This window comes from Rhagoletis zephyria, unplaced genomic scaffold (genome assembly GCF_001687245.7).
Source record: "Rhagoletis zephyria isolate East Lansing unplaced genomic scaffold, Rhagoletis_zephyria_1.1 Rzeph_scaffold_02267, whole genome shotgun sequence".
Lineage (NCBI taxonomy): Eukaryota > Metazoa > Arthropoda > Insecta > Diptera > Tephritidae > Rhagoletis > Rhagoletis zephyria.
Window position 1 is genome coordinate 55,677 of NW_016159351.1, and position 10,368 is coordinate 66,044.

Below are 10,368 nucleotides of genomic sequence, written 5' to 3' on the forward strand. Positions count from 1 at the left end.
AGTATCCCAGTTCTAGTACACTAGAGGTTTTTGGAAGCTTATCTTTATTGTTAACTTAATTGGAATAATGGTCACACAACTGGACGATATTCGGTTAATTAAATTAGTACAATTGCATCCTATTTTGTACGACAAAAGACTAGCGCGCGGTCAAAAGAACTCTATATTAAAAGATGATATATGGCACAAGTTGTCACTCCAGTTGAATTGCTCGGGTAAATGATAGGAACACATCAAGATAACCAACAGTTCAGCAATGGGAAAACTAAAAATGCAGACCGATAGTGCTTTGTACGCTGATTTTAACTATATAAATATTATTTGCCGCAATCAAAAAGTAAAGGAGATATAAAAGGTTAAATAAAATTTTTGCGATATTTTAAAATATTAATATTTTCTAAACTACGTAACCGATTAAAAAAGTAATAATACCAAAATAAAGACAATAAAGTGCATAATCAATGCTAAAGACATATATATTATTTAGAAAGTGCAAGTTCTTACCTTTAATTCGATATACATATTTTATTATTATCTACTTTTGAGGTTTAAGAATTCAGTGATAAAAAAAAATTAAAAGCATTTACAAGCAAGTTACAATTGTGGGTGATATAGTTTCTTTTGCCCAGAATGTCTTTCGGGTGGGCTTTAGTAGTCAGCCGCACCTTGTGTTTTAAGAAAACCAGGTGGAATTAACAAATGAAACTTGGTCAGGATGTTAAGGGAGGTATCCTCTAAAACATGTATAACTAAAAAATATAAATAATATCATTGTTTATAAGTTATTTGTTGTTAAAATTTCTTAAGTCGTTCCACTTGGTTTCCTTAACAAAAAAGCATTTGTGCATACTTTTATATATATAAATGCACATAACACTGTACTTAATACTTTACACACTTTTCTTTTATTTTATCTTGTATATAAATCACTTTAATTAAACTTTTATCGACTTGTAAATTACATTGAATTTCACGCATATTTACAATAACACATGGTTGCAAACTGACACATAACATGTGTTGCCATATTGTACAAAACAATACATACAAAGAAGGCAATGATTAAAAAGGAATACAGGGGAAATCAATACAAAAGAAAATGTTCAGCTCCTTTTCTTCGCAAAACAGAAAGGCGAATTCTATTGCCTGAGGGTTATAATCCCTAAGTGCGGCCGAAGGCCGCCTACGCAGAAAGGTGTTCTCTGCAAAAGGTGTTCAGCTCCTTTTCTTCGCAAAACAGAAAGGAGAATTCTACTGCCTGAGGGTTATAATCCCTAAGTGCGGCCGAAGGCCGCCTACGCAGAAAGGTGTTCTCTGCAAAATGTGTTCAGCCCCCCCTTCTTCGGCAACACAGAAATAATAATTCTACTAAGTAAAAATTCCGAATTAAAAATCCGCTTTTATTATTCAAAATTCCAGTCTGGTAGCACTAAGTTGTATGTTATTTTGCTATGTTATTCATCGTTTATATGAAAACTTTAACAATAAATTATATAAGAACTATAGGGTTGCTAGAAAAAAGGGGGGTAGTTTTGAAATCAGGGGGTCCTATTCTATACCCCCTCATCCCCCCTTTTTCTAGAATTTGCCGTCCATCTACTAAAATTTTCCCTGTCTTTCTGCGTAGGCGGCCTTCGGCGCCCTTAGAGATTCATAACCCTCAGCAAATAGAATTCGTCCTTTCTGTTTTGCCGAAGAAAGGGAGCTGAACACCTTTCTGTGTAGGCGGCCATCGGCCGCACTTAGGGATTATAACCCTTACCAAATAGAATTCTCCTTTTGGTGTGCACCAGAGACCAGTTGCGGTGTATCGCATTTTCGAATACACCGCAACGACATTTATGCAGCGTTTATTTAGCACTTTCGAACATATGTTTTCGAAGAGCGTTCATGCTATCGCATTTAGCAAATGTACATTTACGCGAGTTCGAAATCGTATGCTTTTGACAAACAGCCGTGTTCCAGTCGCTTATTCAGATCCGTATCTATTACGATCAATTCTCACGCAAAAGATAATGTGCAAAAACCCTAACGAAGAGGAAAAAAATAAATTTTAAACCAAAACTTCAATACAAAAATTTGAATTGTTTTAACCAAGGTCGACCATTTGTTTATGTATATATTCATTTGTCGGTGCTGTCAATTAATATTTCCTCACTTAATTAGGAAACAAAACAAACAGAATTGATCACAAATTGATCCAGATTTCTATCAGCATCACATCGATATTGAATTTTCTTAACTTTTCTTTATCCAAATAATGTAAAATAATAAATGAAATCTCGATCGGCGATCACTGAAACGCAGCTAGCCTCTGTATACTCGAAAATGCAATGTTGCCACTTTTTCTCATTAAACCATGTTCGAATCGTGGAAATGTTGGAAGATCACAGGGTTGCTTTTAGCATTTAGATTCTTAATGCAAAAATGGAGTTGCATTTAGTCGCATTTAGGTGACGAATTTTGTATGGATAAATGTACATTTACAGTAGCATTTAGAGCTAAATGCGCTAAATGTTCTTTTACGCGTAATGCAGCGTTTTTGCTGCATTTAAAATGCAACATTTAGCACTTTCGAACATATGTTTTCGAAGAGCGTTCATGCTATAGCATTTAGCAAATGTACATTTACGCGAGTTCGAAATCGTATGCTTTTGTTAAACAGCCGTGTTCCAGTCTCTTATTTAGATCCGTATATATTACGATCAATTCTCACGCAGAAGAAAATGTGCAAAAACCATACTGAAAAGGAAAAAATAAATTTTAAACCAAAAATTCAATACAAAAACTTGAATGATTTTAACCATAACCAAACATTTGTTTGTGTATATATTCATTTGTTGGTGCTGTCAATCAAAATTTCCTCACCTAATTAGGAAACAAACCAAACAGAGTTGATCACAAATTGATCCAGATTTCTATCAGCATCACATCGATGTTGAATTTGCTTAACTTTTCTTTATCCCAATATGTAATGTAAAATAAAAGAAATCTCAATCGGCGATCACTGAAACGCAGCTAGCAACTGTATACTCGAAAAAGCAAAGTTACCACTTTTTCTCTTTAAACCATGTTCGAATCGTGGAAATTTTGGAAGATCACAGGGTTGCTTTGGCATTTAGATTCTTAATGCAAAAATGGAGTTGCATTTAGGTGACGAATTTTGTATGGATAAATGTACATTTAGAGTAGCATTTATGCAGCGTTTTTGCTGCATTTAAAATGCAACATTTAGCACTTTCGAACATATGTTTTCGAAGAGCGTTCATGCTATCGCATTTAGCAAATGTACATTTACGCGAGTTCGAAATCGTATGCTTTTGACAAACAGCCGTGTTCCAGTCTCTTATTTAGATCCGTATATATTACGATCAATTCTCACGCAGAAGATAATGTGCAAAAACCCTACTGAAAAGGAAAAAATGAATTTTAAACCAAAAATTCAATACAAAAACTTGAATTGTTTTAACCATGACCGACCATTTGTTTATGTATGTATAATATATTCATTTGTCGGTGCTGTCAATTAAAATTTCCTCACTTAATTAGGAAACAAAACAAGCAGAATTGATCAAAATTGATCCAGATTTCTATCAGCATCACATCGATATTGAATTTTCTTAACTTCTTTATCCAAATAATGTAAAATAATAAATGAAATCTCGATCGGCGATCACTGAAACGCAGCTAGCCTCTGTATACTCGAAAATGCAATGTTGCCACTTTTTCTCATTAAACCATGTTCGAATCGTGGAAATTTTGGAAGATCACAGGGTTGCTTTTAGCATTTAGATTCTTAATGCAAAAATGGAGTTGCATTTAGTTGCATTGAGGTGACGAATTTTGTATGGATAAACGTACATTTAGAGTAGCATTTAGAGCTAAATGCGCTAAATGTGCTTTTACGCGTAAGCAAAAACAGCCCATTATTTACTGTACCACTCAAACTCAATAATACTTAGTAACGAAATCTACCGCCACCGCAATCACCGCAAGCTCAAATAATGTCGTGTTTGAGTGTTTTGTGCTCGATCAAAGCGTCGTTACTGCATATTATGGCGCCGCATTTTCATGTCGGCTTCGGTGGTATGCTTGTTTGAATGCGGTGCACCGCATTATACGAGTGTAAGTGAAATAAAAATTAATTGAATTAAAAGAAAATACATATTAAATATTTTGTGTATTTAAATTTGACTAATTGTTCATATTTATTAATTTTTTTGTAACATGCATACATACAAACTCTGTAGGCAACTGTAGCGATAAAATGCTCTTATAATCAGTGTTGCCGTTTTAGCCCTTTGGTGGCTAGATTTAGCTACCACATACTTTTTTTGGCCACATAAATTTAAAATTGCCCCTAGCCCTTTTTTTAACCCTTTGGGGAATTTATTCGTACGGGGTATGAAAAAGTTCTATATTTGCTTAATTTAAACTAAGAAAGGCTGATATATACATATATGTAAAAGTATGTTCCTTACGTTTTTATACATATGTACGTACTGTAAAAGTGTTAGGGCTGTTAACTTATTTATTAACGATTTAACTATAGTTTGAAATAGATAAGTTTACGGCCCTTAATATGCTTAATTTTTTAAATGGTCCATCAAGTCGATTGACCGTGTATGTTCTTGTGGTGTGATTGTACCAGCTGCTGGTGCGACTTCAAAAACTATTTGAAAATTGTATGATTGTACCAGCATGTTGGTGTCGTCAGTGGTGAAATCAGCTCAATTTTCTAAGTAAAAAGTATTTTGGCGGAAATTTCGTGCACTATATGAGTCAAAGCCGTATTTGTGGAAGATTAAGTTCACGATATTGCAGTTGTGAATTAACAAAAAAAAAACAATGTTTAACAAAATGGTAAAAAAATTATGAAATTTCGGCTCTAATCATTTCGATCCTTCCTCGACCTCATTGGTAAAGAAATAAATATTGTACCAGCATGCTGGTATGTTATATGCTTCGAGCCTGATGGTACAATTACTTGATGGAGCCAGCAAGCTGGTATCGTATATTTTCCCTTTTATACAAAAAGGTTTTTGGTTGGATAAAATATTAGCTTTTTTTCAGAGTTCATTGTTTTTCTGTACCATTTTCTATTGAAAATGTTTGCCCATATACTTATATATGAACACGTAAGTAAAAAAATTTAGCTACCATTTTTAGGCACAACGACTTTTTTTAGCCCTTTTTTTAAGGAATCTGGCTACCACTAAAAATGATTCGCGGCAACACTGCTTATAATGCGGTGCACTGTATTCAGCCAAGCATATCCGGAAATAATGCGATGTTTAAACGACCGCTCATACCACCGCATAGCCGAAGTCGACATGAAAATGCGGTGCCACAATATGCAGTCACGACGCTTTGGTCATACAAGTCATCGCAAACACGAACGCGACAAAAAATGCGATGCACACAAATATCGCATTGCTTGCGGTGGCGGTTATACTTACACCGCATATTTTGCGAGTATACTTGATGTATCGAAAAAGGCACCGCATGCTGATCACTGGTGTGCACCAACCCCAGTGATGTAGCCTTGGGAAAGGATGAGGTAACTAAAATTCCCTTTCAGTGTGGTAAACCTGGGGCTGCCGCCCCAGTGATGTCTATTATGGTTACTAGGTGTTTTATAAAAATGTCTTGTATATAAAAATGTCTTGTGCAAATGAATATTTAAAATTTTTCAAGCGAAAAACCGCAAATGAAAATTGTGAGTTTTGGCCATTTTCCTAGGAAACCATAGGGGACCTAGGTTGTCGGGGGTTGCATGTTTGTCAATGGCGGTTCATTCCCTCTCCAAAAAGGTGGGTTAGAGATGCCACGTCCACTTACCTTTCGGCCACCGCCCCTTTAACGAACGGCCATAATGGAAAGCCAACCCGTTGAATTAACTACAATATGCATTTGCACATACATGCATTTATATTTTTTATTATCACTGAATTCTGAAAACTCAAAAGCAAATCATAATATAATATGTATATCAAATTAAAGGTAAAAACTTGCACTTTCTAAATAATTTTTAGTATTGATTATAAAATTTTTCTAAAAAAAGGTTATTTTATAAAAAAATTATGACATTTTTTTGTTTTATAATATTTTTGGCTGAAATATATAAAAAAGCATACACATTTTATTTATCAGCTTGAGGATAAATTAATTGTCTTTATTTTGATATAATTACCTTTTGTATCGGTTACGCAGTTTAGAAAATATTAATATTTTAAAATATCAACATTTTTTTCTTTTACCTTTTATATCTACTTTACTTTTTAATTGCGGCAAATAATATTTATATAGTTAAAATCAGCGTAAAAAGTACTAGCAATCTGCATTTTTAGTATTGCTATAGCTGAACGGTTGGTTATCTTGATGTATGCCAAATGATATATTCATACATATGTATTTTAAAAGTATTTTTTTAATCATTCATTAATAGAACGAGCTTGTATTACACGTTGGAAAAGTATTCGTGATAGATTTGGTAAAGAATTAAGGAGGGCACAAGAGAACCCTGATGAGACGGTAAACTGGGATATGTTCGAACATCTGCTATTTTTAAGAGATCATTACAAGCAAGGGTAAATTGTGAACTTTTGTAATATTTATTAATTAATTACAATTTATCAAGAGTTGTTAGGCAAACAAATGGAGAGGCGTTTCTTAATATAAAATATGATCCAAAAAAACGAAGACGGGGACGTAAACGAAAGATAGATTGTGAAGAAGATGGGCCTAAAGAAGATCGAGATGACGACGATGCCGATCCTGATGAGGTGGTTGAAAACCAGCAATTAATCGAGTTGGTAAAAGACCATCCCGTACTATATGACAAAATTAAAATACGGGATTCAAAAAATTTGACATTGAAAAATGATTCTTGGCGTGAGATTTCCGAAAGCATGGGAATATCAGGTTAGTTTTACACAACAGATTCTGGCGAAGACGACCAAAACAAAATATATGTGCAGCGACTCACAGTGATATTTCCCCAATTCGTGCCCATAAATCCACGATAAAAGCATTGATTTTGGGCTTTTATTCTATTGGCACGTCCCGACCTTTTGCATTGTTCATATGATCAGTGTGAAACTGTTAGTTGATGCAGCGCTCTGAAAAGTAAAAATGTAATGCTAAAGTTTAAAAGAACGCCAAAACCATAGGGGTGATCGATTTTAATTTTGTAAAATTTGTTTTTTGGGTTGGCTTTCTATTACATCGGTTTTTGGGTGTTTTCACAAAACCATCACGAATTTTGTCATGAAACTTGGCGGGGATGTTAAGAATCGTATATATTTACAATATTTTTCACTCTTTTGACTTTATTACTAATAGTATTAAACTAAAACGCTGTTAAAAAAAACTATACTTCTTTTTTATAAAAATCAATAATTCGATAAATAATGAACATTATTATTAAAATCAATACTTCGCCTACGAATCTTTTTTTATGTAAAACATTATTTCAATATAAAGTGAAAATTTTCAATAAAAACCCGCGACTTTTTTTTACTATTCTCATCTGGCACCACCAACATCTGTGTTCATTTCCAAAACTTCCATGTTATCAATGAAATTTTTATGGTGAATCATGCAACTTTAAAAGTTAATAACTTTGTTCCGGAAAAAACTGCTCTACGCTCTTATTTTTTATTTTTTTCAAATTTGGACCGAATTTAAGGAAAAGTTTCCCTTTTTTCCAATTTCGTGTAACATATCGTCGCCTGGGTAAAAGATTGTCGTAAGCGCCATTTTGACGATTTTTAGTTCAAGATGCAGTTATATATTTTGAAATAAGGTCTTTCGATTGGTGTTATCAGTTTTTAGATATCTCCTTTAGTTTCCGAGATATTGACTAACATTTTTTTGATAATTTAGTAAAAATTTATTTAGTGATGCAGCCACATTAAACTAATCAATAACTTAAAAATGGCGTTGTCCGTTTTTGGATATCTTCTTTATTTCCGAGATATTGAGTAAAAAGTGTCGTTAATTTGGTGTAAATATTGATCACATTTTGTCGTATTTCATACAAAGTGGCTGCTTAATTGTGGACAAATGACGCTTAGCACAAAATTTTACTAAAGAAAATCCGTCATAAACTCAAAACTAATTAACAATAAACATTAAAAATTAAATAATTTAAGAATTTTGTGTACTTGTAACATTTTCAGAGACTTTGAGAAATTGCATTCCAAAATTCAATCGCGATTTCCCACAACCTGCCGAAATCAACATACGACAATCTTTTACCCAGGCGACGATATGTACACGAAAACAACAAATATCGTGAAAACTCTTAAATAATAAGTCATTCTTATTATGAATATACTCATTTTTTAGATTATGGGCACAAAAGGGGGGTATCAAATATCACTGTACGGCATGTCTAAGTTGCTCCCCTCCCACATTTTGTTGGTAAATCGACATAGGAAACCATGTAGTCCGTACATTTCCGATATAGCAGTTCTAAAGCTGGTAATATTATTTTAATGGAGTATTTTAATCCTCTTAACTTCTAAATATATTTCATTGCACCTATTGAAGATTGCTATTTGTAGCTGAAGTATACGGCCGCTGCGGTGTAGCGGTTAGCAGTGGGCGCTACCATTCCGCACCAAAAAATAAAAAAACAATCACAAAAAAAAAATTCTAATAGCGGTCATGATAAAAACATAACAAGGTAGAATCATTGGGAGGCAGTCTGACGTTTGCCAGCAATTAGTTAGGATTTAGTCAGAACTTACAGGAAGTTGTTGTTGTTGTTGTAGCGGCTACAACAACCCCGCCCAGATCGGTTGATATCTCAGTCGTTGTCGTCTAGTTCCACTAACGGCAGCCCTAGGAAGCGTGCAGCCTCCACCGGGTCGGTCCACAGGGACAAAGCCGTTAGGGTTGTCGGGTTTTCCGGGCATGCGAAGAGATGTTTCGAGTCATGAGGGGTCTCTCCGCATGCCGGACACTCATTTGGCACATCCGCGTTCAGTCTACTCAGGTATGAGTTTTACCTGCTGCAGTAAGCTCCGTCTCATCTATGTCCGGAGGTGGTGTGCCTAGAACGGCATTCACAGGTCTAGAGTCTACATAACTTGAGACGGACTCCCTGTGAATGCCGTTCGGGGCCAGTGGGTATGCTGACGGGTCCAGAGGCTGCTTGATGAACCTCTGGACTTCGTCCGTCAGTTCGTATAGATGCCTCCTGACGTGCCTAGGCGAGGGCTCCTCTGCAAGCAGCTGTCTGTTTGGGTGGCCACTCTGTGGTTCCCGATCAGAAACTGCTTGCAGAGCATTATGTTGTGCACCTTGATTGCGAGCATTTGTGCCTCGTTGTGAAGGTGATGTTCTGGCGACATAAGGAGGCATCCAGTCGCTGTCCCGAGTGCGGTGTTCTGTACTGTCTGTAGCATCATCCACTGCGTCCTACTAGTCTCCGGGACCACACTGGTGCTGCGTAATTTAAAACCGGCCGGCCTATTGCCTTGTACGTTGCCAGCAACGTTTCTTTGTCTTTGCCCCAAGTACTGCCGGCTAGAGACTTGAGGACCTTGTTTTGCGGCTCTGTACTTTATTGACAATAGCGGTTGCGTGCGCAAAGAAGGAGAGCAGGCTGCCGAATGTTACTCCGAGTATTTTGGGGTTATTCACCGTCGGAATTGGTGTGTCATCGACGTGAATTCCAAGCGGTAGCCTGACCTCCTTCGTCCAGTTTGTGAACAAGGCCGCAGAGGATTTCGTAGGGGAGAGGGCTAGACACTTTGCAGTGAAGAAGCGAGAAAGATCGGAGAGATACCCGTTTACTTTCGAACACAGGTCATCAATTCCATTCCCAGTCGCCATGATCGAGCAATCGTCGGCGTAAAAGACAATCGAGACTCCCTCTGGTGGTTGAGGGAGCTTTGAAATGTAAAAGTTAAACAGTGGCGGGGAAAGGACACCACCCTGTGGAACCCCCTCTTTTATTTTTCTGAGTTTACTCGATTTGTCTCTAAACATTACCGACGAGTGTCTACCACTCAGATAATTTGCCGACCACCGTTTGAGCCTCTGTGGGAGAGAGGAAGCCTCTATATCTTCTAGTAGCGTGGAATGGCAGATGGTGTCAAACGCCTTTGACAAGTCCAACGATACTAGAATCGTTCTCTCACAGGTCGTTTGTGAAATACGGGAGCAGCAAGGCCTCGAGTGTCTTCGCTACTGGGGAAAGGAGTGTTATCGGCCGATACGAATCTCCTTTGTTGGCAGGTTTCCCCGGTTTGAGCAGTGGGACCACTCTCCCCACCTTCCAGATGTCTGGGATGATGAGAGTGGCCATAAACAGATTGAGGACCTCCGTTAGGTACGCTACTCCCGCAGGACCCA

The 10,368-nt window shown here is 36.6% G+C and overlaps 1 protein-coding gene across 2 annotated transcripts; it reads left to right on the forward strand.

The window, feature by feature from the left end:
* LOC108366429 (transcription factor Adf-1-like) lies at positions 1–7,155 on the forward strand. 2 transcript variants are annotated; one of them, XM_017620848.1, is made up of 3 exons: positions 1–215; positions 6,449–6,590; positions 6,641–7,155. In XM_017620848.1, exons 1-3 carry the CDS (start codon positions 68–70, stop codon positions 6,927–6,929), a joined length of 579 nt encoding a protein of 192 aa, XP_017476337.1. In that variant the 5' UTR covers positions 1–67; the 3' UTR covers positions 6,930–7,155. The 2 variants fall into 2 exon arrangements, with proteins under 2 accessions (XP_017476337.1, XP_017476338.1); XM_017620849.1 differs by having other exon boundaries at positions 6,650–7,155.
* Positions 7,156–10,368: the final 3,213 nt, after the last annotated feature.

Coding starts and splice junctions, on each gene's coding strand:
- LOC108366429 (XM_017620848.1), top strand. CDS start 68: ATGGTCACACAACTGGACGATATTCGGTTAATTAAATTAGTACAATTG. Junction 216..6,448: donor ACTCCAGTTGAATTGCTCGG/GTAAATGATAGG, acceptor ATTCATTAATAG/AACGAGCTTGTATTACACGT. Junction 6,591..6,640: donor AGAGATCATTACAAGCAAGG/GTAAATTGTGAA, acceptor CAATTTATCAAG/AGTTGTTAGGCAAACAAATG.